The sequence below is a fragment of the Megalobrama amblycephala genome, linkage group LG17 (assembly GCF_018812025.1).
Source record: "Megalobrama amblycephala isolate DHTTF-2021 linkage group LG17, ASM1881202v1, whole genome shotgun sequence".
Taxonomy (NCBI): Eukaryota; Metazoa; Chordata; class Actinopteri; order Cypriniformes; family Xenocyprididae; genus Megalobrama; species Megalobrama amblycephala.
Window position 1 is genome coordinate 15259635 of NC_063060.1, and position 27435 is coordinate 15287069.

A 27435-nucleotide genomic window follows, 5' to 3' on the forward strand; every position below is an offset into this window, starting at 1 on the left:
TATCCATTTGCTCCATCACCCACGCTGTTTATTTAGCCTACTTATTAAAAAAATAATAAATTAGTAAACAGTTATATAAGCAGTTAATAAACTGACATCACTAAGTGTGGCCTCGTGATCTGGTTTTCTGCTGTTGATTATGTTTGTCTAACCGAATACTTACTTTCACTTTGTAAAACAATATCCCGGAAGGAGAAGAGAATAAGCGTTATGTCACACGGTATGTTATACTAATTTACTATTGCGTTTCTGGGCAGTTTTAAACGTGTTTTTTGTTGCTGTTGATGTTGTTTTCGATAGTAGTAGGTAAAGTCTCATTGTTAAAGTCAACAAAGGAATAGAGTAAAGTTGCGTCGTATCTGACTTGTAGCCTATCTGGAACTAATGGATGGAAAAGTACTAATGGAAAAGTTTTGCCAGAGCAGATGTTACAGCGCAGCCAAATGTAACATTTCGCGTATTGACGTTTTATTATTATTATTTTGTATGTAATTTGTTTCTCTGAACTACTTTTTCTGTGGCTTTTCATTTCGATTCTCACTTTTGAGCGTCGGCATATAGCGATTTGTTAGACATAATGTTCGCCGCTTCCGCAATTCTGTATGAACTTAAGTTAGTGTTATATTTGACATTCGTTTGATATTCGCTACAATTTCCATTACATTCTCTGTTTCTATCACATACTTAAGCGAAACCAACTTGGAAATGCGTTAATAGGTTTTCTTTGCACAAAGCGGGATTTAATTATTATTTTTTTTTATTAACCCTATAAATCCATAAAAAAATTTAACCTCATTATGACATCACACCAAATGTGAAGTGAAATGTTGCTAAAAAATACCCTTTCGTGACACAAGGGCTCTGTTTGTGGAATTTACATTCTCTTTCTTTTAAAATAATTATAGTGTAAATGTAATATTCTAATTCCATTTAACTCAATGATCTCATGTTTCTCTGTACTGACATATTCCTGAATATGATGCAAACGTCTATCAATACTTTTGATCTTAAAGTACAATTTTAAAAATATATATATTCATTTTTAACCAATTAAAAATAAAATACAAATATCCAATAAAAATACTGAAGGCGTACTTCCCAAAAACAAGTCTTGTGCTATAGGTTAATATTCTGAGTGTTTTACAGTTTTTTTTTTTTTTTCTATAGGTCACACGATCATTGAGTTTAATGGAATTACAATATTTTATACATTTTACACTATACTTTATTTTAAAAGAGATAGACTGTAAATTCCACAAACATAATCTTGTGTCATGAAAGAGATATTTTAGCAACATTACACATTTGGTGTGTTGTCATAATAAGAAAGGGTTACATGTTTTAATGGATTTATAGGGCTAATAAAATTGATGGTTTCGATAATATGGGCATTTTCGCGAATGTCAAATATAAAACTAACTTAATCACAGTCTCCAACCTGTGCACATAAAGTTTTAAAGTTGTATATTTCTGTTTCTCTTAGGGAAGTGTTCTTTAAGAATAGAGGAACTATGTCTACAGCATCGAGCCTGAGTCTCATGAAGTCAGCAGACCTGATAAAGAAAGAGCCTTTGGATTATGGAGGGTTTGGGGAAGTTTACCTGTGTTACCACAAAACACTAGGCCAGGTGGTGCTAAAGACGGTCTACACAGGACCACCACGCAATGGGTTAGTAAGAGGCTTATCTGTTCATGACTTTGATTCTTTATGTTTTGTTTACTTTAATAAATTCCATTTAATTTGACTGACTATCAGCCGCCAGAAGCAGTCTCTTCTGGATGAAGGCAGCCTGATGAGCAGACTAAACCATCAGCGAGTGGTCAAGCTGCTGGGTGTTATTCTGGAAGACGGAGACTATTCTTTAGTAATGGAGCTCATTCCTAAAGGCAACCTGCTCACCATGCTGGAGACGGTAAGAGACGGGAATCCATTTCAAGGACACTCAACATCTGTAAAGTTATTGGTACCTTTATATAAAATAAATGCAGCACCAGATAATGTGCCTTTAAAGGTGGGGTATGTATTTTTTCAACAACGCTGTTAGACATTGTTGATATTTGAAAAAACCCAAACAAACGCACCCCTCTCTTCATTGCTTCACCTCCAAAACTCACCCTCTAATCCTAACCACCCTGCTTCGAGTCAGTCTCGAACCCCGGCCCGTCCACTGCTGGCAGGCAAGGCGAGTACACTGAGAATGACCCCAAACACTGCATTCTTTAGCGGTCATCAGTGCGCAGTGGTTTACCTGCTCAACTCTCACTATCTGGCCACTGTTACACACACAATGCGAGAGTGGATGTCTGTTTATCGCTTTTAGTCGCCAACAGCACAGCAGCTCCAGACAATTAATGACACTCAAACCCAGTTTTACTCACATTTGAAGTGGAATCAAAGCAGCCTCCACATATGTTTTCAAGCCTTCCCGCTTAGCTCTCTCCAGCACTGGAAAGCTTTTCTAATATTAACTCTGGTCCTAAAGTGCTTGCCCAGTCATAAACCTTCATTCCAGTGATATTCTTTTGAGCTTTTTTGTATTGTTTCTCTCATCTCTCTGCATTTTTTTTTCTTTCTTTTTAAATCTCCCTCTTGCTCGTTCTCCATGACCGTCATACGCCCACTAATTCTGATTGGTTGGACGTTTGTTGTTGGTGTCGGCCCGACTAACTTCCAAACAGTGTTGTTGAAAAAAATACATACCCCACCTTTAATGTGCAAAATGAACATTATCACTATCTCAGTTGAATTATTTAAAAACGGAAGTCACGCTGGTCTTTTCTTCCCTATTGTGACGTATATCTTCTGGAACAAGAACAAGTGAAATATCTTCTGGAACAAGAACAAATGCAGGGAAGGGTTTGATTTTGTCCATGGAGAGAATTGATTGGATGGTTGTGGTTTGCTATTGGTGGATCTCATGTGAGTGACAGGTTGCCCTGCCCTCATGCCAGTATACACATCATCAGAGAAGTCACTGCAAGACGGAGGGAAGGTTATTTTGATTAAAGATTATGAGGCACATGAATTAAAAAAAGAAAAATAATGATGTGCACAGATAAATCATTTATAATAAATACTGCAATATTCCATTGCATAATTCCTTTAGTGAACCGGGTGCCAGGACAACACAACTCATCAGTCAATGCAGTTCATTTTTAGTAAAATTCCTTCTCAGTTTTGAAATGTGGCACTTGAATAATTTCCTCTTTTCTCTTTTTTTCCCCCCCAGGTGACCGTTCCAATATCTGTGAAAGGAAGGATCATTCTGGAAATCTTGGAGGGAATGGTTTATCTCATGGAGAACCAAGTTATTCACAAAGATCTAAAACCTGAAAACATTCTGGTGGACAAGCATTTCCATATAAAAGTAAAAAAAAAATGCATTTCTTAATTTCCCAAAGAACATCCTTTTGTAAATGTTGTGCAATAGTTAAATATTTAGACCTGTTTCATATTAAAGGTGCTGTAGAACATCTTTTTAAAAGATGTAATATAAGTCTAAGGTGTCCCCTGAATGTGTCTGTGAAGTTTCAGCTCAAAATACCCCATAGATGTTTTTTAATTCATTTTTTTATCTGTCTATTTTGGGGCATCATTAAATATGCGCCGATTCAGGCTGCGGCCCCTTTAAATTCCCGTGCTCCACGCCCCCGGAGCTTGCGACTGCCTTAAACAGCATAAACAAAGTTCACACAGCTAATATAACCCTCAAAATGGATCTTTACAAAGTGTTCGACATGCAGCATGTCTAATCGCGTAAGTATGGTATTTATTTGGATGTTTACATTTGATTCTGAATGAGTTTGATAGTGCTCCGTGGCTAAAGCTAACATTACACACTGTTGGAGAGATTTATAAAGAATGAAGTTGTGTTTATGAATTATACAGACTGCATGTGTTGAAAAAATTAAAATAACGACAGTCTTGTCTCCGTGAATACAGTAAGAAACGATGGTAACTTTAACCACATTTAACAGTACATTAGCAACATGCTAACGAAACATTTAGAAAGACAATTTACAAATATCACTAAAAATATCATGTTATCATGGATCATTTCAGTTATTATTGCTCCATCTGCCATTTTTCGCTATTGTCCTTGCTTGCTTACCTAGTCTGTTGATTCACCTGTGCACATCCAGACGTCCTGCCCTTGTCTAATGCTTGAACATGGGCTGGCATATGCAAATATTGGGGTCATACATATTAATGATCCCGACTGTTACGTAACAGTCGGTGTTATGTTGAGATTCGCCTGTTCTTCGGAGGTCTTTTAAACAAATGAGATTTATATAAGAAGGAGGAAACAATGGTGTTTGAGACTCACTGTATGTCATTTCCATGTACTGAACTCTTGTTATTTAACTATGCCAAGGTAAATTAAATTTTTAATTCTAGGGCACATTTAAGGCAAGACACTACAGACAAAAATATTTTTTTCATGCACTGGTCAATTTTGAGATTCTGGGCTATTTGGCATTTCATAATGTGTAATTGCTTCAACAGCACTTACCAAACTTAGTTTTATTCCTATCTATTGTAAGGACCCCCCCATCGGCCCAAAAACGGTGTCCGACGGCGTTGGGCGAAGGTTAACGCGTGTATGCCTTTTCAGCGCCTCTGAATGTTCACTTAATTTCACTCGTTTAATCTGACTCCAATTTCAAATGAATATTACTCTTAGGTTGTGTTTCCAATTAGAAATTAATCATTTGTTATGTATTAATTTAGATATTCGATTATTCTGATTACCTTATATCTTCAATTATTTCGTTCACTGCAGTCCCGGTATCGCTTTAGAAGAGTTACTTCGGCCGATTTGAGCACTCTTCCCGGACACAAACTCGTCAGTCTGACCTTAAACATTGGATGCAGGGTAAATATCTACCTTTAAGTCAGTCGCGCTCTGCTTACTCGTAACAAAAAGCATAGTTTTTATATATTTACGAAAACTGCAACTTATTTAAGGCAGTGATAGTCAGGAATCGAAATGGATTTAATTGACGTGCCCCATGCTCCATCTATTAAACTTTCGTATGAACAAACCTGAACACAGATTTGAGGTAATACCTTCGCTTTGATCTACTAGAAATAATGGATTAAGAATAATACAGAATCAACCAAATATAACATTTTATTTGTCAAGTAAAAATATATGATGCCAATTACATTACAATTAGACAATTAAAGCCAATTCAGAAATGTTAAATGCATAACATCGATTACTCAAAGAAATGCATATATACACAGGGATGGGTGAATGTCTGAGGATGTATCTCTGTATGGGGGTTCTGGTTACAGAAGGTCCCCCCTGACTGCTTTGCACTTTACCTTTTATACCAGACCAGAACAAAAGGGTTGTAAATATTTACTACACCAACACCTGTTTTGGGGGAGAGAGGAATGGGTTTTCACAAAAGGCACCACCCAAAAGAGGACAGAATTTTCCTAAGTTTTCAATCTTCTTCATGATACTAGTGACTGCTGTGAAATTGAGACCGTTTTACCAATTGCACTGAGACAAATTAAATGATACCAAACATGAAAAGGGAAAAACAATAAATACACAAGTTACATTAAACATGTTGAATAACTTTCAGTCAGGGGGAAGGAGAGTTTGTGTGTGTGTGTGTGTGTGTGTGTGTGTGTGTGTGTGTGTGTGTGTGTGTGTGTGTGTGTGTGTGTGTGTGTGTGTGTGTGTGTTTGTGGTGGGGGGAGGCATTGTCCTTTTGGAGTGGGGGCAAGGCGTTGCCCCTTGCTATTCTTTTAAGATCTTCTCTCCAGATACGCTTTATTGCTTTATTGCAGGATGCTTGATCTCAGTTTTTGTTTAGCAGGAAAATCAAGCCTTACACTATTTTGGAATTTTTGTTCCTATCTAGTTTGTTCATTTATCATTTGCCTGATTTTATACATTTTATTCCTAAAAACTTTTTTTTCTGGCTGTTGACAGTTCTCTACCTTTGACTATAATATCATTAACTTGAATGAAAATAATTATTAATAGTTTAGATTATGTTCTTTTCCTTGGGCACCAGCCTCAGGCAGAGAAGACAAAATTATGACTTGTACCATAATCGTAATTCCTAATGTGTATCTCTATGAACTTTAGCTTTTTGTCATTTTGAACTTAATGCTCTGAGACGCAAGTCATTTATGATGTAGGAAAACAGAGCCACAGTTTCTTCCCTGATTGCAGCAACTTTCATTTTTATTACAGATATTTTGCGCTGATTTCCCAAGAAGTGACGTTTTTGTTTTCTTGAACACATGGGATGGAAACTGTGCTTTATTCACAAATATTTTGTGTGATATTCCAGTTTTGCACATAAGTTAAATTCAAAGCTTTGGATGGAAACTTAGCTGAATAGCACTAAACAAATTCGGCTTGACTCGACCTGTACCCAAAGACAGAAGAATTTTCACGCATCCTCTGCACTGGTTTTGTTTGTTTTGCATCAGATAGCAGATCTCGGTTTGGCCACATCTGAGACATGGAGCAAGCTGACGAAAGAGGAATCTCGCCGTCAAAGTCGCCTGGGCAAGAAGTCCTGTGTGCGCGGTGCTGGTACGCTGTGCTATATGGCCCCAGAGCACCTCGAGAGCATCCACACCCGCTCCACTGAAAAATCTGACGTCTACAGTTTTGCCATTGTAGTTTGGGTCATCCTCACGGGCCGCGAGCCATATGAAAGTGAGTCTTATTTCAGAACCACTTAATTTTGATTTTGAAGGACAATGTTAACGCTTCTCTTTTCCATGCAAGACTGATCTTTTCCATACAAGAGACTTATAGTGAATTTTCTTGGCAATGATTTTTCCGGGTAGGTTGCCAGGTCTTTCCTCAACCCTCCCCATTACATGGCCTGGAACTCACACACACGCATTCTCAGCGTTTCCAATTCACCTATACTGCATGTTTTTGGATTGTGGGGGAAACCGGAGCACCCGGAGGAAACCCACGTAGATACAGGGAAAACATGCAAATTCCACACAGAAAGGCCTGCTGGCTCAGCCGGGACTCGAACCGGGGACAGTGGCGACAGTGCTACCCGCTGAGCCAATGTGCCAGGAGGGCTTTCTGTGTGTTTTTTCATTATTGCTGTTAGTTTAAATAACACAGTTCCTCTTTCTCAAAGGAAAAATAAAATTGCGTAAGGGGGCCTTGATATAACACATTTTCGTATTAAAAGGGTCATATCTAAATTAAAAAAATTCTATTAGCCTCTTGCAATTTTATTTGCACCAAAGCCATGATATAGTTTAACATGACCATTTTCTACAATTAGTCCTTTTTTGCCATTGTGCCTCTCAAGACCAGTATTTAAATAGAAAGTGTTTTTTCTGTTACTTCAGATGCCAGAAGTGAGGACCATATCTGCCACTGTGTGTGTCAGGGGGAACGGCCCAGTGAAGCACTCATCCCAAGTGACACACCTCAAGAGATCATAGACCTTATGAAGACATGCTGGGATAAGGATAGTCAGTGCCGGCCCACATTTAAAGGTAGAAGCACTGATGATTTCTCCTGAAATGAATGTTTTGTCACACGTGCCAATGCGTGTGAATTGAGAATATTTACCAACCACAAATCTTCCTCACCAGACATGTTTTACAGTATTTCTGTCAATTTAGGACTTTCATTTACAATCTTAAAAATAAAGGTTCATTATTGACATCAATGGTTCAGTGAACTGATATGCAACCTTTCCATTGTGTAAAAAATTTACAAAAAAAAAGTTTTGTGAATTTAGTTTTTTTTTGTTCATGTTATTACATTGTTTAGAGCATAAGAAAAAAAATGGGAAAATAACATTATTGAAAAATGATATTTTATTCATATGTTATGCTATGTCCTCTGTAGAGGACACCAGGACTCAGTTTTTAAAAAATAATATAAGACATGAATAGACATGAAAAGGCAAAAACAATGGGATTTTTTTTTTTTTAAATCACCAATAAATTTTTAGTTTTCAGGATTTTTTATACAAACTTTGTGTAAAGATAATTCTCAACTATGTTATGAAAGATATAACAGAATGATTTGATCCATTTTGCTTTATGCAATATGTGTGTAAAATGGCCATAAACGTGTTTTCCCATGTATCTAATTTACATATTCATGTGTTTTTGGGCCAATATGTAATGAAAAAAGTAATTGGCAAGATTTTCATAATAATATCTAATATTTAATAAGAATTTTGATTTATAATTTCTTATGCATAATAAACATGCTTGAAGTCCTGGTGTCCTACAGTGGACATGTATAAAATCAATGTTTCGTAACAGAAAGTCATATTTTGATTTGAACCCCCCTAACATCTTCCTGAGATGTTGATTTATGAAAAACAATTTGAAAATTAGTCAGATTTAAATGAGAATTACACAATTTTATCATATAAGGGTGTTAAATTTGATCACTAAATTAATGTCAGCCATTTTTAAAAACCAAGGAGAAGGAATGGTCATGGTGAAACTTCCAAATGTTTGGTATCACTGAAAAGCCCTGAATGTGCTCTTTACAAGACATCTGGACTTAAAACTGTGACATGTAAGGTCTCAGAGAAATTCGCTAAAATATAACGTATTCTACAGAGGACCAAACTCTATATCACTCGTGGTGATGCATTTGCCATAAGAGGCTCTTTTACGGTTTGATTCTCTGTAGAGAGAAAAGAATCTAGTGCTTGAGTGCGTTTGGCTCTCGAAAGAGCTGAATGCATTCAATAGCCGCTTTTCCACTGTCGGGCCAGCACAAGCCAGGGCTTTCAATGGACCCGGCTGGGCTAATAGCCCCGGACCTGTAGCACAGAGCCCAAAATTATGCTGCGTTTCCACCGTCGGACCAGAAGTTTCGCTTAAACCTGTCTGTAACACTCCTTTCTAGAACAACATCACACAAACCCATCATTTCACCAACAAATGGAAATTTTATTAGAAAACTAATCAGAAAGAAATCACTGGAAACTAGCTATCTCAAAACGAACATGATAAAAGCAGCCGTTTGTTGGCATTTTTGTTGTTTACTAAAGATTTAAATCCCAAACATCAATGTTTTACTACAGTTTTACAATAATAAGTGATCATAATGAATTAATTTGTGTGAAGACTGCACATTAGTCACAGAAATAAAGTGGTATTTACCGTTATTTCACAACAGAAAGATGACACACATACTAATTCAGTCGTGTCTGTTTCTGTTTATTTGTAGTCACAGGACAGTATGTTTGCCGCATTTAGAAAGAATTATCATTTCTACATATTTTCCACCAAAAATATGACATGAGGAGCTTTAGCACTCTCCAGTGGCAGTCCCAACAGTTATACAGGTGCTGGTCATATAATTAGAATATCATCAAAAAGTTGATTTATTTCACTAATTCCATTCAAAAAGTGAAACTTGTATATTATATTCATTCATTACACACAGACTGATATATTTCAAATGTTTATTTCTTTTAATTTTGATGATTATAACTGACAACTAAGGAAAATCCCAAATTGAGTATCTCAGAAAGTTAGAATATTGTGAAAAGTTTCAATATTGAAGACACCTGGTGCCACACTCTAATCAGCTAATTAACTGATTATTTTTAGTCCATGGCCTGCGTGTAACTGGAGCCTTTGATACTCACGGGGGCTACACAAGGTCTGCCAATAATTATTTCCTTTCTTTACACACCGGTTACGCTAATGCTGATATATGGAATTAATTGCAATGAATTAGCTTAGCATATAATTCATTTGATTTTGAATTTTAAATTGATTGACAGTTTCAGTATATTAGTGACAAACAGCACAGCTCATTATGTTTAGTAACCCGTGTGCACCACTTTCCTCTCTGTTTCAACTGTCCTGGAAAAATAAAGGCTGAAAAATAAATCTTAAAAGAAGTGTGTTCTGCACTGACATTGACAGATCACTCCATGGATGCTAATATAGTTCTCATTATAATTAATCATTCTGTTTTATTTGCTTGTCAAAGTCAGTTTTTAATTGCATTTGGCACCTGTTGACCTTTCACTTTGGGCCTGGATCACATTGGAGTCATTTTGTATCCAAAAACTATGTAAGCTACCAAACTGATTATCAATTTGTTTGTTTGTTTTCTTTTTTCTTTGTTTACAGATAGCTATGAGAAGTTTTTACCTTTTTACCAAGATAAGCTGGAACCAAATGTAAAAGAGGATTTGGAAAGTCTGATGGTGAGTTTTTTGTTTTCTCTCAGCTTGTGTGTCACGTGGATCTGTCAGTGTTGGGAAGTCCAAAAACTGACTCATTGACTCTTTTACCTCATCGCTCATAACAGACATCCTGTGACATTTCACATTTGATATATTGCTGCGCTTATTTGTTTACACTTAATGTTAGGATTTTACTATTTCATATAGATTTCTTGCACATTAAAAATACAACTATTATAAAATACTGAGATATTTGTATAATAGTATACTATTATATTCTATCCTGTGCAATATTTGTTTTATGATCCTTAAAGGATATCTACGGGGCCCCTGAAGGGACATGGTGGTGGAAAATAATAGGCTGGAAGAAAAAAATATATTTCAATGCTTTTGCATTTTCTCACAATACTTTTACGTTTCCCCAAGAAACTTTGCATTTGCTCAACACAAAAGCATTAACATATAATTTTTCCTCCCATCTCATTTTTATCACAAATAGGCCTACAATAATCTGATGTAAGACATGTTCATTTAAAGTCTATTCCTTTTCATTTTTATGTGCACTGACAAAACTGTCATATGATATTGTTTTCTGTATGTTTTTGCTACCTTCTCCTTTATAGTAACACAGTCAATACACAGTCAAGATTTCCATGAAATAGTTCCAGTTGCGTGTCACTTGCAACAACCTACACATCCCAACATTAACTCTCCAGATACATTATTTGTTAGTAAAGTGACTATGTTCATAACCACTGTTCATTTTAACGTAAAAGCAAGTATACTGAAGTATATGCATGATCGGGCATGGCAGTCGATACAAATAATAAATAACAATTGCCTTCCCTAATGCAGCAAAATCCTGTGTTTGGACTAGGCCTGGTTCCAAAATCAAATCACAGAGGGTGCTTCTGAAATTAGTGAGGGTATTTCTCATCCTTTGCTATAACCTATGATTATCACTGTGTCAGTCATCACAATTTCGAGAGTGCAAAAAACAAAAAGTTTTCCATGCTTGAATTCTGATTTGTTATATCATAGTTATTATATCGACTAGACAGCGCCCAAAGAGCGCTACCTTTATAATCATTAAAAAGCTGTCACTGAACTTCAATGAACGCAATCTCATAAAGTTCTGTTATATTAATCAGAGAAGCTAACTACACAATGAATCTCTTATTTACATAATGTCTACACTTTGTTAGAGATGCAGTCTGGATGCCTGTAAGTGAAATATAGGACAGTTGTGCTAGTATTATTTCATTTTTTTTTTTTTTTTTCACAGAGATTGTATGAGGGCCCTGAGGAGCTTGTAGAAAAGCTGAAATCCCTCACAACGGACTCACTCACTCCTGAAGGTAAGCAAATGTATTCATAAAATGACATTTATGTTGTGATTTTGCTAATTTACTTTTTCTTGCCATTTTTCTTGTTTATCACTGAGGCATCCACACACACACACAAACACACACACACACACACACACACAAACACACGCACACACACATATAATATATAATAATATATTATACATATATTATACATATATTATACATTATACATATAATAAAAAGAGTCCTTTCATTGCTGCTTGCAGCTTTAATTGTTGTTGTTGTTGTTTTTTTTTACCACCACTTTTAAAAGTGACCCATATCTAATATCTGCATTTACACTGTACACTTGGCAAAACAACCCAAGGTAGACGTACTGGAAAAGTTACAGTGGACGCAGACTTTGTCCTGGTGTCCACTAGAGTTAACGTCATTCGCCACCATCGTTTTTTCAATGTCGTTTGACTCGCATTGACAGGGAAATATCTGGAGTTGTGTCAATTGAACCATGTAATGTAAATGTGGCCTTAGAAATGTGTGGTGTATAAAGACAGTACTAGTTTAGAACTAGAAAACCTGTTCAGTACTAGAAAACTGTGATTACGATATTAAATTACAGAAATCTGCTGCTTGAGTGTTTCTAATACAATGGCTGAGGGAGCGATGGTAAATTTGACATATTTCTCTTGTCTGACCAACACAATCAATCTCTACATTTTTTTCCTCTTTTTAACATCACTTTTTAATCTTTTTTTTTTCTTTTGTAATTGGAACACAACAAAATCCTTTAAAATCCTCTAAATTTAACTGTATTCCAAACAGAAAGGGGATGAAAAATACAAGTATAAAACAATTATAAAACAAACATAAATTATAGTGACATTCATTATTTATTATCATCATTGTGGCAAGCAGGACACATTTATATATTTATATATTTATATATATATATATATATATAAAAACAGGTGCCACTTTGACTATTACTGAATATTGCCATGTAGATGTCTGTAATAAAACGTGAAGTTTGGGGCTGATCGAACATTGTATGCCCGAGTTACAACAGCTTCCTGTTTCATGGCGAAACATCGCTAAAACACATCTGGAAATGGCAAAAACTGTAAAAATTTTGCAGAGAAATCTCAAAATATCTCACTTACAGATTTTGCACCTAGGGACTTTTTTGTAGGTATTGGGCTGTTACATTTTACAACACCTGATTCTGAAACCCATATCAGACATAAATTTTCACCACTTCTGACCCGTGTGCAAAGTTTTGTGAGTTTTCGAGCACGTTTAGGTCCTCAAAAATGCGATTCATTTTGGATAAAAAAAATAATTGACTGAGCAATTACAATAGGATCCTCAAACCATCGGTGCTCGGGCCCTAAAAAAAAAAAAAAAAAAAAAAAAACAGATATAGCCAACAAATCGGAATTGGGCATCAAGACCTGCAGTGTAAATGGTCCGTAAGAGCAATAAGACTGACTGAATTTGATTAAGTTGTTTCATAGTCTGTATTTTTTTTGTAACAATGTTTGTTCTATTCAGATGCTCATAAATGTAATGATACTTGTGTCCGCAGACCCTCTGCCATCTTCCAGAGACTCTCCAGCATCCTTGAGGAGCTCAGAGATCGGGCCGGTGGAGGCCAGCATTGAAGACCTCAGCTTCAGGCCGTCTGAAGATTCAGGCCATCTGGAGATTGATGCAGCACCTCCCAGCTCTCCCCATCTAGAGCTAAAACTGGCACAAGAGTACAACTATCACAAATATGGTAGTCGTATAGTCGATCAGCCTGACATGGCATCACACAGCATCTATAATCCACTCCCACAGCAACCTGCCAGTAGCAGGTTGGCCGGAGATGTTTCTTCTCAGATGTCTTCTGTAAAGTCTTGGACTAAACCCACCACTTACCCAACCCCACAGGACAATCTCTATCTGAGACCTGCCGCTGCAAATTCGTTTGATGATTTTCAAAGGCCAGAATTTGCAGGTCAACTTTCAGTGCCGCATTCTGAGTATGACAGACTTCATCATCCTCATCATCCATCGTATGATCGTTTCAAGTCCTGCCCAGAAAGTGTATCTGCAGCAGAGTCTCTCATGCCGGAATCAAACCCTGGCCTGCGTTTTAACTCGCCTCTCATTTGTCCTCCGTCTGACTCAGGTACATTTAACAATTAACAGCTCATACCTGCAAACTCATCAGCTTGCATGAAATTCGCCATTCTGACATTGAAATTGGTCAATTCATACAATTCGTGCAGATTCAAGGCAGTATTATTTTAGTATCTTTGATATAATATTACAGTTTTTGTTAGTACTTAGCATTGAGTTTTATTATTATATTTTCTGTTTTTACTTTAATTTTAGTTAATGTTTGTCATTTTAATAAAAGGAAATCTTCATAAAAGTTTCAATGACATTTTCTTTTCATCTTACATCCATATGATGCCTAATATAAGCACAGCGCTTTTTTTTTTTTTTTTTTTACAGGAGTAACCGCTGTATTTCTGCTTTTCCATAAGCGCCATCTACTGTCAGAGAGTGAATTCACATTTTCAATCAACACCTCTTCCATTTTTGTTCAGACCAGTAATATCAAAGTCCCTTTAAGACAAGTCATTTCACTCGGCGGCCATCTTTGAAACGCCTCTCGGGCATCCTGGGCATCATGCAATCTCTTTGAATGGGGAAACATCAAATTCTCCAAAACTGTTCGCCAACCTTACGATTAAATTTCATATTTGAAATCACCAATGAAATCTAACAACAACCGGCTCATAAATTTAGTTTCTAAACGCTCAAATCATGACAAAAAAAACTATTCTTCAGGCTGGATCAAGCTAATGCGCATGCGCAGACATAAATGCGTGTCTCTTCGGAGGTGCGCGTCTGACTGTTTCTATAGAAACCGGTGATTCTAACGGCCGCTGAAGTGACGCGATGACTTTACCAGTCGGCGATTGGCTCTTATTTAGAAGGCGGGACTTATTCCGCCATATTGCGCGTTACACTTTCTCCCATTCAAAACAATACGAGTGACATGTCTTGTGTTATTCTATAGTCTTTGGTAATATATAACATACATAATTATGAATTAGGCTGAAATCTGAGGTTTATCATTTTATTTTTTTATTTTTTAATTATTTGAACTGTAAAGTTGTTTAAATCATCACCTTTTCTGCTGGTTCGGAGTTTGCAGATATGAGAAACTGCTGAGTTGGTTTGTGTTTGGAATGACCTTACTTACACCTTACTGGGACCATTCTCTAACTTTCTCCTGCTTTGTTTGCTTTTCCCTTAGGTTGGCCTGTGAACATCTCAAATGCTAGTGCAATTCAAATCGGGAGTTGGAACACAATGAATTTGCGAATATCTGATAACAGTCCCTTCAGCTCATTATCCATTGGATCCGCCAGCAGAACCAGATATAATGAGCTTCTGTTGAAGTATGGTAAGACTTTCTCACTTTCATGCCTAGGTAGTTGCTGCGTAAAGTTCAGGGTTGGGAGGGTTACTTTTAAAACGTATTCCACTACAGATTACAGAATACATGCTATAAAATGTAATCTGTAACGTATTTCATTAGATTACTTGAGTAACTTAATCTAAGTACTTTAAAATACTTGTTCAAAACTGGTAGATTTTTTTTGTTTAATAAGTATAAACAAATGAAGAAAATTGTCTAGTGTTACTTCTCAAGTAAGTTTATCTTGTTTTATGATTTTTGGTCAAATGTTGCACTATTAGGGTTGTGCAAAACGGCCAATTGTCATAGTCAGTGTTGAGGGAGTCCTGTACAATTAATTAGGTTGCGTCAGGTCCACCAACTCAATTCAGACATGGATGCAGGGGTGTATGGACAAGTTTTCATGGCAAATTTTTGAGCAGTGTTGCCGAGCGATGTTGTTTGGGCGCTTTCCCATTGAGAATGGCCAACAAATATCGATCTAAATTATACAGAAATTTGTTGCCTATTCTCAATGGGAAAGTGCCCAAGCAACATCGCTTAGCAACATTGCCTAGCAACATTGCCTGGCAGCATTGCTCAAAATGTTGCCCCGTGTACAGTATACCATCACCTGGTCTTCCTTCAGTTTTCCACCAAAATAAAATCTCAATGGTTTAATGTCTGAAAGCAAAAAAAATGGGACAACCATGTTAGTGTTGTAATTTTACTGTTGTTCTGTAAAATAAAATAAAAATAAAACAATTATTATTGTTGTTGTTATAAATATTATTAATATTTTATTATTAATAATAAAGTCAGTATCAATTCTATTGATATTTTATTATAACATATATTGTATTATAATATAATAAATTATTGTTATTATGACTATTTGCAGTACTTAAGTGTATTATTGCAAAAGTAAGATATTTCTTTATTAATTTAATAACAAAAATATCTGTCATAATTAATTTTTTTTTGGGGGGGGGGGGGGGGGGGTTACATGCCTAAATCCTACTGCTTTATATGACTTTTGTTACAATTTTAATAAATGATTTAATGATTAGACATTATTTTTGATTATTAAAATTGAATTAAACCATCAAAAACAAAATTAAAAGAAAAATTAAAACAGAAAAACAGATTTTGGGAAACAAATAAAACAGATTTCAAAGGGTCCAACTTTGCCACATCTGATGAATGCCTCCATTTGACTGTGTTGTCATGAACAGAGGACCACACCGTCACTGAAGGTCACCTGGAGCTTGTGCGTCAGAACGTCGGTGGCAACTGGAAGCAAGTGGCTCGTAAACTGGGGCTGACCGACATAGATGTGGATACCATCGAGCATGACTATGACCGTGATGGCTTGGCAGAGAAAGTGCACCAGATGCTGGAGCGCTGGAAGATGAAGGAGGGTCTGCTGGGCATCACCGTGGGTAAACTGTGCCGTGCACTGGAGGGCTGCATCAAATCAGGCGTCCTCCTGCAGCTGCTGTTTAAGTCTCAAGACTGTGCTGCAGTCCCCTGAAACACCACTGTAGGGTTGTGTGATAATTACTTTCTTCACTGGAGGGTTGGATCGGATGGGGTGAAACAGGGAACTCTCCCAACCGTTATCAAAAGGTGAACCATTACAGGGCTGTGCAGTATTTTTGACAAAATAACATCCATCGATGTTACACAGTGTATTCATTTTTACTGGACTGGACGCATGTAGGATGCTACAGAATAATGATTACAATTCTTTATAATGCTGTAAACACATGATAACATGTCTTTCTGCCATGTAATTTGAGTTCATAATAGATCCCTACAATCTGTTTTTGGTAACTGACATTCTCCTGAACTTGATCAGTTGAATCAACCTTTTTTTTCAAGGATTACATGTTATGATTGTAGGATGCTGTATTTTGATTTTTCTGTTTAGGGATTTGTTTAAAATGAAATGCTGGTATAAAGATGGGTGACAAATTAAATGAAAAACCAACATACAAGAAGTATAGAGTTGGGTCACCACATGTTGCCAGAAGAAACACCTTTCTTCAAAAAGAAATTCACTCACTTGGTCTTTTGATGGTGGTAGTGGGGAGCACTGTCTGCATGAGTCCAAAATATTCCTTCAGCCTGAGATCTGGGATCTGATGTATAAACGTTGTGTACTCACAAAATGGGGATTGATATGCTTATGCATCACTCATTAACTGATGTGAGCGAAGTAATGAAGTAAACAAACTCTACATTTGAAAATCCCAGGTTTTGCTATCCAGGATCAGGTAATCCATTTTACTTTTGTGGTGGTTTTTCAAAGCAAAATCGGATTGGATCACTCGGATCCAGATACATACTTTTTCAGTTTACCAAATCTGGATTAGCAGATTCACTAGTTATTTAACTAGTTATTATAGTTCATAAAGTTTTTGGGGGGTGAACTATCCCTTTAACGGTTAAAGGGTAAACTAATCAAGAGCAAAATAAAAATATAAATGTGTGCATACATTACATTATTCAAATGTTGTATTTTTTGACCAGTTTTACAGTTTTATTACATTTTTGTTCCTGAAATCCACCCTTCTGCTGGATCAGGATAATCCTGATTTTTTTGGATCAGAGGTATCTTACTAAAACGTTTTGAACAACCCAAACTGACTATTTGATCCAAGATTGGATTTTGTGATCTAATCTGATATCAGAATCTTTCTAATACTTTACAATAAGGTTCATTAGTTAACTACATTAGTTAACATGAACTAATAATGAACTGCACTTCTACAACATGTAAATTTCAACATTTACTAATACGTTATTAAAATCAAGAGTTGTATTTGTTAACATTAGTTAATGCACTGTGAACTAACAAACAATGAATTAACTAACTGTATTTTTATTAACTAACGTTAACAGATTAACAAATACAGTAACAAATGTATTGCTCATGGTTAGTTCATGTTAGTTAATACATTAATTAATGTTAACAAATGAACCTTATTGTAAAGTGTTACCAGAATTTTTTTCTTTCTTGTGAACAGCACATTTTCATGACTTGATCCAATCCGACAGCTGAAATCCGATCAGATTTCTTTTGAGCAACTGGGCCCCGATTACTGGAAGATAACACTCCCATGTGGATAGAAATGCTTCATCATAGAATAAAGCTGATAAGCTTTATTCTATGATAAGCTATCTGCTGTAACACAAACCATGCCAGGAAAATGCCCTCCGCAGGATAACAGCCATTTTTGTCATCCATCTATATATCTAAATGTTTTTGAAAAAATATCATTCCAAACTGTTTTATTAAAAAGTTAACCTATTTCTATTATGAAATCATTTTCTGTTTATTGTCTTTATAGTTCTGCTATATACAGGAAAAGTGCCCTTGAATATAGCTGGAGTTCAGAATGGGGTATATACACAGTGTATAAGACTAAGCACCCTTACTCAGTGAATATATATATATATATATATTTATATATTTATATAATACACTGTAAAAAAAATCCCAGTAAAATTTACGGTAAAAAACCGGCAGCTGTGGTTGCCAGAACTTTACCGTAAAAAATACAGTAGCAACGTAAAAAAAAATCTGTTAAATTTACGGTAAAATAACGTTTTTGATTAACTGATATAATGTTAATTTACCAACCTAATGAAGTACTAATATCTGTTTTTTACCTTTATAATACACTGACAGTCACCAAACACAGTGGTGATAAGAGTCACATGATGAAAAAAATGAGAAAAACTAAGAAGGAGTTATTTCAACGAAAATATATCAAATGTGAAGTGTCACGCAGGGAATTGTGGGAATGTCAATTTACGGTTTTTCACTGTAAATTTTACAATGAATTGTTATTTTTCACTTCCAAAAACTGTGAATTTAACGGTATTTTACCGTAAATTTACATTAAATGTACCGTTAGATCTATTACAGTTATTCACCGTATATAGTACGTAAACTTTCTGTAAACCAATTGATAGTTTTTCACCGCAGCATTTTTACAGTCTTTTACTGTTAAAATCACGGTCATTTTTTACAGTGTATGTATAATGCACATTGGCCACAATTAATGGCATCCTTTTATTCAATGCTTTATGCAACCTTCTTTTGCTAAAATAACAGCTCTGAGTCTTCTCTCTCTATAATGCCTCATGAGTTTGGAGATCAGAGACCATTCCTCCATACAGAATCTTTCCAGATCCATGTTGATACACTCTCATCTTCAGTTTTCTATAAGGTTCAGGTCAGGGGAATGGGATGGCCATGGCAGAAGCTTCATTTTGTGCTCAGTGACCCATTTTTGTGTTGATTTTGATGTTTGTTTTGGATCATTGTCCTGATGAAAGATCCAACCATGGCCCATTACTAGATTTGTAGCAGAGGCGGTCAGGTTTTGATTTTTTATCTGTTGGTATTTGATAGAATATGTGATGCCATGTATCTAAACAAGATTTCCAGGGCCCAGTTTTTCAAAAGATATGGTAAACAACAAAAACAAACAAACAAAAAATCTATTAGCTGTCAAATAAATGTCACTGTTGCTCACAGCTCTATAATTCCACAGTATATTAATGGCAATAACAACAAATATATTCAGTAGCCTAGCTAAAAGTAATTTCTCACAATTGCATCTCTAATTGCATGTCCAGTGTGTCCTTCATTAGGTAAGAATATTGGTGGTTGTTCTGGTTCTACATCAGGCTCAGGCCCATCAAAATTGTCATCAAGAGGGACATGACGCCTGGTGGCGATGTAATTCAAAACAATACAGGCAAGGATTATGTTGCATGCCACCTTGGGTTGTACTCGCAAGTTGTTAAGCCACGCAAACCGTCTCTTCAGGACTCCATTTAAGCGTTCAATGGCATCTTGTTTTGCAAAGTGAGGAGTTGAAGCGTGCCTGCTCAGGTGTGTTTGCAACTGAAAAAGGGGTCATTAGCCATGGTAAGAGTGGATACGCGCTGTAGAATACATGCATCATGAACAGACCCTGGCCATTTCACAACACAGTTGGTTATTATGAGGTCGGCGTTGCCTACAAGTTGGATGTTGATGCTGTGCCTCCCCTTTCGATTGACATACTCCCACTCCCTTTCACAAGGTTTTTGGATATGCACATGACTACAATCAATAGCACCAATAGTGCTAGGCATGGTCCCCATTTGAAAAAACTTGTGCATAGTCTGAGCTGTCTGGTCATCCTTGGGAAAAGAAACAAATTGATTGATCAGACTGCCCAGTGCTACTGACATAGCCTTCACCACATTACTCACAGTTGCTTTTCTCACTCCCATATTGTCACCAATTATTTGGTAGAAAGTCCCACATGCGGAAAAGCGCAGAGCGATTAAGCACTGTTCCTCCACAGTTAAGCATGACTCCTTTGGGTTTGGTGTTGGAGTGTTGGCCTGACAAGTTCAGGATTCAGGATTGATTGATAAACTTCATGCTCCTATTTCAGTGTTGTTGTTAAGTTGTGGATATTTTCAGCAAACTGTTTGCTTCATACATTCAGCATTAAAGAGGGTTTGTTATCATTCAGCTGAAATGTGCATGTGCATGAAAAAAAAAAAAAAAAAAAAAAAAAAAAAAACCATTATGTTCTGCGTCCATGCAATAAATGCATGTCCCTGAATGAGTGCAGTTTTAGTGTATTTAATTCAACAGCTCTGCTTGAATGGTTGTGAACCCTTTAGAATTTTCTATATTTCTGTAAAAATATGACCCAAAAGATCATCAGATCTTCACAAAAGTTCTAAAAGTAGACAAAGAGAACCCAATCAAACAAATGAGACAAACATACAGTATATACTTTGTCAATTATTTATTGAGAAAAAATATCCATTATTACATATCTGTGTGGCAAAAGTATTAGCAGTTAAACCAAAAATTCTATTTTTGTCTCATCTGTCAACAAAACATTTCCAATAAAAGAAAACATTTCCATTTTCCAATAGCCATCTGCTTGTCCACATGATCTTTAGCAAAATGCAGACAGGCAGCAATGTTCTTTTTGGAGAGCAGTGACTTTCTCCTTGCAACTTTGCCATGCACAACATGGTTGTTCAGTGATCTCCTGATTGTGGACTCATGAACATTAACACCAGTCAACGTGAAAGAGGCCTTTAGTTGCTTAGAAGTTACCCTGGGATCCTTTGTGACCTAACAGACTGTGTCGTGCCTTGCTTTTGGAGTGATCTTTGTTGGTCGACCTTGGGAGGTTAGCAATTTCCTTGAATTTCCTCCATTTATATACACAACCTGTCTGACTGTGGATTTGTGGGTTCCAAACTCTTTAGAGATGGTTTATAACCTTTTCCAGTCTGATGAGCAACAACAACTCTTTTTCTGAGTTCCTCAGAAATCTCCTTTGTCTGTACCATGATTCACTTCCAAAAACACATGTTGTGGGGATAAGAACCTTATCCCCTCTGTGAAACATGGTGGTGGTAGTATCATGGTTTTGGACTGTTTTGCTGCATCTGGGCCAGGACAAATTGCCATCATTGATGGAACAATTAATTCTGAATTATACCAGCAAATTCTAAAGGAAAATGTCAGGACATCTGTCCATGAACTGAAGTACAAGAGAAAGTTGGTCACGCAGCAAGACAACAAGCCCAAGCACACAAGTCGTTATACCAAAGAATGGTTAAAGAAGAACAAAGTTAATGTTTTGGAATGGCCAAGTCAAAGTCCAGACTTAATCCAGTTGAAATGGTATGGAAGGACTTGAAGCAAGCAGTTCATGTGGAAACCCACCAACATCCCAGAGTTGAAGCTGTTCTGTACCGAGGAATGGACTAAAATTCCTTCAAGTCGTTGTGCAGGATAGATCAGTAGTTAAAAACAGACACAGACCAGATACTAAGAGCAAGAGTTCACATACTTTTGACACTCACAGATTTGTAATACTGGATATTTTTTCTAAATAAATAACAACAAAGTGTATATTTTTGTCTCATTTGTTTGAGTGGGTTCTCTTTGTCTACTTTTAGGACTTTTGTAAACATCTGATTATGTTTTGGGTCAACTATCCTCCTTGCCTTGCATTAAGACAATATAGATACCTCTTCCAGATTCATAACATTTCCTGTTGACTGGAACTTCTTAATTATTGCCCTGATGGTGGAAATGGAAATTTTCAAAGCTTTAGCTATTTTCTTACAGTGACTTTCTATTTTGTGAAGCTCAACAATCTTTTGCTGCACATCAGAACTATATTCTGAAGTTTTTCTCGTGGTGGATGATTCAGGGAATTTGGCCTTTGCGTTTCCTGTGAAACAGGAAGTCATGGCTGGATAGTTTCATGTTCCTAGTCACCCTGGTGTGCTAAAAATGTAAATATGAAGGGGGAATATATCTTAGAGATATTTTACTCCTAAGAATTTGTAGGGGTGCCAATAATTCTGGTCAACGTGTATTAAAGAAACACATTTATTTCATAATGTGATCACCCCCCACCACCACATTCATTTTTACTTCAATGAAAGGTTAGATTTTTGTCTGTTTTTTAATGAAATATAAAAAGGATAAACAATGCAGATTTATTTTCACAGCCTTCTTTGATTGAATAATACTGACCATGACTGTACTGTATATGTTTTAACTAATCCATAATTGTACATTTGAATTGATTTTACCATATGGAATGTTAATATGGAATTTGAATTGGAATCACAGGAAATGGAACTGAATAGCAATTCATTGAGTTCAACACAGTCACAACAGTGGAGTTTTACTAGTCCAAAACTAGTTTGGAACAAAACTTTCAATTGTGATTAAATATGCCTATTTATTCTGTGGTTTATTATGGTTGCCATACTGACTTTTGAAAATTGTTATGAACCAAAAAACATAAAAAATAAATAAATAAATAAATAAATAAAAACTGTATTGTTCCAATCTTATATTTCAAATATATATATATATATATATATATATATATATATATATATATATATATATATATATATATATATATTTACAAATAATTCAATATTACACTGTTTCCATTCAAAGTGATTAAATCTCCATCTATATAAAGAAATAAAGAACTTGTGGCTCTTACACTATTATTAAATACAAATAAATACATATCAATAAATATAAATAAATTATCATTTAAATTTAAAATGCCTGTTGAGGCAGTGCATGTTCCAGAATGAGAATGTGAAATCATCACCTGTCTCTACGCTGCCCACCAGTGGACAAATCTGGAACTACCTGGAAAGTTTAATGAATTGGCTGGTGCTGATGAACATGAAGTATAAAGCTGAATCAAACCTAAAAGCCTTACGAGAACACCATCAGAAAGACTATTTAAGAGGAAATACAAAAGCCACTGAAAATGTTGAGCCTGCATGGATTCCAGCCTTCTCTCAGCTCATTCATGGGAATTCAGTGGTGGGACGTCACACCTCTTTGTATATATATGACCTTTTGATATAAATCATGTGTTCAGGTTAATTTGTTTTGAAGTCTTTTATTATATCAGTAAACTAAGAACTTTTTCTTATTTGTGGTGTTTTTCACTCATTTGGATAAAAATAAAAACTGCATTCCTCATTGTTTAATGCTTCTTCTTTAATTGTTTGATTTTTTAATAGGATGGAATGGGAGACCACAGCAAATAGTATATTTTCCCCATTCCCATTTGCTCCAACAAACAAAACCCACTATTGTCTTTCCACTTTTCAAAAGAGAAAGAAGATGAAAAAGGTCCATACAGATTGAATTATTGGTGTAAACAACTCATCAGATGTTCTGTTCACATCTGGACTTCATCAAGTTGTTGATGTTGCTGATGTTCTAAGGGTTATTTTGTAATTCCGCTTTTATTTAAAGATGATAAATAAAATTATGTAAAGCTGTTAAAAAATAATGTATACATTCGATTTAGGCTGTTGTTACACTGAAAAGGTACAGTTAGTAGGTAGTTACATGTTACATGGATGTCTATGTCTTGTGGTTCTACCATTGAAACAATGAGTATTTTAACCTTAACAAATTGGCCCCAGCATTCCCTTCCATTGTGTTTTACTGTATGGTACCAGAACCGCAGAAGTGATTTTAAAGGCATACAGAGCAGTCTGCTCTCTGATCACTCTTGCGGTATTTTGATGTCATACACCGATCAACCTGTGCAGTGCTGCTTCAAGTCAAACAAGCCTATTGAAAAACAATAAACACTTTCATGTTATCTTGCTTTTGGATGCTGGTGTTTGTGAATGCAATCGTGTGCTTCTGGGAGGTCATTATACCAAATGATTCTGATAACAGACATTGGCTCAGGCATTTCAGAATTTAAAACCAACATTTGAGATTCTGTGCAATGATCCACTGGTTAGTCCAGATTTGTGTTGAACATCGAGGGATTTATTCAGTAAATTCCATCATAGTTTATCCATATCGATAAAAAAGAAATCATCCTCAATTGAGCGCATACATTTTTGTATGCACATTTGTAGAATTTATGCATATCCCATTTTTTTCTGTGATTGACAGAGTATTTTATCTATCTTATAGAAAACAATTGTAGAACTGATTTGCTTACTATAAAAGCTAAAAGTGTTTTGAGGCCTCTTGGCCTATGTGACTTTAAGGGTCAGATGTGTCTGAGAAGTTAACTTGGTCACTAAGCATATTTTGCTGGTAATTTTCCACCAGACAACAGATAGCTGTGAAATGAATAAGATCAATATTAGGGGTGTCATGTGAAGGCTTCTTGCCTCTGGGGAGTGTTGATTGTTTTTGATACAATGTTTAATTTTTCCTATGGGAAAAGGGTTGACCATCATTTGGCAGAATTCCACCACAAGAGATTAAGGCCCCGTCCACACGGAGACACGTTTCTGTGTATACACACAAATTTTGTTTTGGATAGGCATTTCCTCCACACGGATCCAGCATTTTTGGAAGGTGAAACCACTATTTTTTGAGGGGGTCCCAGAGTGGATAAATCTGAAAACGGCGCCTTTGTGTTTTCGTGTGGACTGCCTATCCGTAGGCCTATATTTTGTGAAACGATGATGTCATCACCCCACGTTTCGACCCTAGTCAGACGCTGCTAACAGCACAAAACAGCACAAAACAGCAACAACAATAGCAGACTCTAGATGCTTGTGTTCGTGCTGCAGAAGCTACTGAGCCAAAATAAAGCATTATTTCAAAGCTTTACTAAAGTTTGTATACAGTGTGCAAGGTTTATGCGCATGCTCCAAGTCTTATTCGCTGTTTTAAGTGTATCGCTGTGGCAGAATTACAGCGCCACATACTGGTATGTATACCCTACACGATCACATGAGAATGCGTATCAATAGTATGTGTGTGTAATCTCGTAGAATATATACTCCAAAATGAGTTGTGCGTATAATACGCCATAATGCACGCAAAAAACTGCGTATCATATGCTCGCCAAAACTCGTATTGGCATATACATTCCATGCCATTGTACACTCGTTTTATTGATACGCATTTTCATGAGATCGGGCTCGTATACTACATCGTTTTGAGTCGTTTCAATTGTTTCGTGTGAACGCAGATATTTATTGAGACGAGGAAAAAAAAAGATCGGATAGGGTATACTCTGGCTTCGTGTGGACGTAGCCTAAGTCAAAAAATGTAGACTAGTTAGCAGTCGGCCACCCTTACCAAGAGAATTATCACTTGCATAAGCAACACCTGCAGTTTAATTGGTGAAGTGACTGTGGTAAAAATGTTGGGGAGTACTTGGGAGACTCCAGGAAGAGAAAAGGAGAAGAGCACCTGTAAATGAGATCATGGAAAAGAACTGTAGGGGTGGATCTTACACTGTTTTAACAGATAAGAAAAATGTCTAAAAACTGTGCCCTTGCTAGAGAGATTTAGATGTGGAGCTGGCATCTCACTTTGTTGCTTGTCAATAAAGTTAAACTCCTGGGACCTGGACATTCGACTCTGAGAGTTTTCTTTGAGACAAGAACTGACGAAACATCAAATTTGCCACAACATGATATGCGCATAAAAATAGGTGGATGAAAACAACTATTGAATCATTATTTTCTTGTTTATCACTGTAAAGCCTCTTTGAAACAATATGTATTGTATAAAGCACTATACATTAAGGTGACTTGACTGTCCTGCGGTGTGACGTGCTTTTTTAAATATGTTTTAAAAACTGTTTTATGTTATGCTAGTAAAAGTGTCATTGATCATGCAGAGACCCATCAATGTTTCTGTTGACTATCAAAAACACCTATCAAAATTTTAGGTTTAGTTAATCAGGCATAATAATTCCTTCATGAGTTTAATCAGAAATAATCAAGAACATGTAATCAGAAATATAAAAATTATGTGACCACAATGGCTATTGTAACAGGTTCATTCTCGACTAATGGCATATCTGGAGTTTTTCTGTCTGTGATTCTTGTATTTCTTTCCGAATGTCAGTTCGTCCTCATTTGCACTTTGATCACCGTGACTTTGGACAATGTCTTTTCACGTGAGTCAGCAGATTGCTGGATTGGGTGAATTTCCTCCCACAGAGAGGGCAGTGATACGGCCTTTCTCCAGTGTGCACTCGCTCATGTCTCTTCAGGGCTCCCGAATGACTGAAACTCCTTCCGCAATGTGAACATTTGTACGGTTTTTCTCCGGTATGAACTCGCTGATGCATTTTCAAGGCATTGGCTGTAATGAAGGCGCTGCCGCACTCAGAGCACACGTGATCTCTCACACCGGTGTGTATATTCTCATGATCTTTGAAAGTGCAGAGGCGTGAAAAACTCTTGCCACAGATAGAACACAAGAAAGGCTTCTCGTTTGAATGAATTGACAGGTGCGTTTTTAAGTGTGACGCCAAAATAAATTTCTTACCGCACTGATCACATGTAAATGGCCTTTCGCCAGAGTGATACCGCAGGTGACCTTTGACATCCGTGGCCCGTTTAAAAGTCTTCCCGCACTGAAGGCATGTGAATGGCCTGGCTTCTGTTCTCTTAGTTCTTTCTTTGTCAATGTTCTGTGATGAACTGAATGATTTTTCTCCAGCTGTCAAATGCTGAGATTTCTGATACTGATGGTCTGATTCACGGTTACATGCCGCTTCATTCAGTTCTTGACTTTCCTCTGTTTCTTCTGCTAAAATGAATAAATTATATTGTCAAAACTCAATTCGATCAACTCATTTCGATCTACTTGGTTATGATAACGTTTATCAGTTTTAATGCAACTTTCATTTTGCGTGCATTATGATTTTCTTTCGTGTCACTACATAATTTATCTGGTGACTGCATTCTTCAGCAGCCAACAAATGAATCAAGATTGGACACAAACCTTTTTCTTCCTCATTGTTATCTTCATTTTTTATTTGCGATGGTTCTGGATCGCTCATGTCTTCAGTCTCCTCTTTAATAAACAGCAACTTAACAGTATTATGCTATGAAGATCCCAGTTGTTACACCTAATTTTTCCTGGTT

At 36.3% G+C, this 27435-nt stretch overlaps 1 protein-coding gene and 1 pseudogene across 2 annotated transcripts; one reads left to right on the top strand and one right to left on the bottom strand.

Annotated features, from left to right (window-relative positions):
• The first annotated feature begins 229 nt into the window (after nucleotides 1-229).
• ripk1l (receptor (TNFRSF)-interacting serine-threonine kinase 1, like) lies at nucleotides 230-17478 on the top strand. 2 transcript variants are annotated; one of them, XM_048163303.1, is made up of 11 exons: nucleotides 230-445; nucleotides 1484-1669; nucleotides 1757-1913; nucleotides 3231-3368; nucleotides 6464-6695; nucleotides 7358-7507; nucleotides 10130-10206; nucleotides 11471-11543; nucleotides 13102-13689; nucleotides 14830-14974; nucleotides 16209-16379. In XM_048163303.1, the coding sequence occupies exons 1-11, from the start codon at nucleotides 426-428 to the stop codon at nucleotides 16225-16227; spliced, it is 1785 nt and encodes a 594-aa protein (XP_048019260.1). In that variant the 5' UTR covers nucleotides 230-425; the 3' UTR covers nucleotides 16228-16379. The 2 variants fall into 2 exon arrangements, with proteins under 2 accessions (XP_048019260.1, XP_048019259.1); XM_048163302.1 differs by having other exon boundaries at nucleotides 231-445; nucleotides 14830-14979; nucleotides 16209-17478.
• Nucleotides 17479-19582: 2104 nt separating this feature from the next.
• Nucleotides 19583-27307, bottom strand: LOC125251878 (annotated as a pseudogene).
• Nucleotides 27308-27435: the final 128 nt, after the last annotated feature.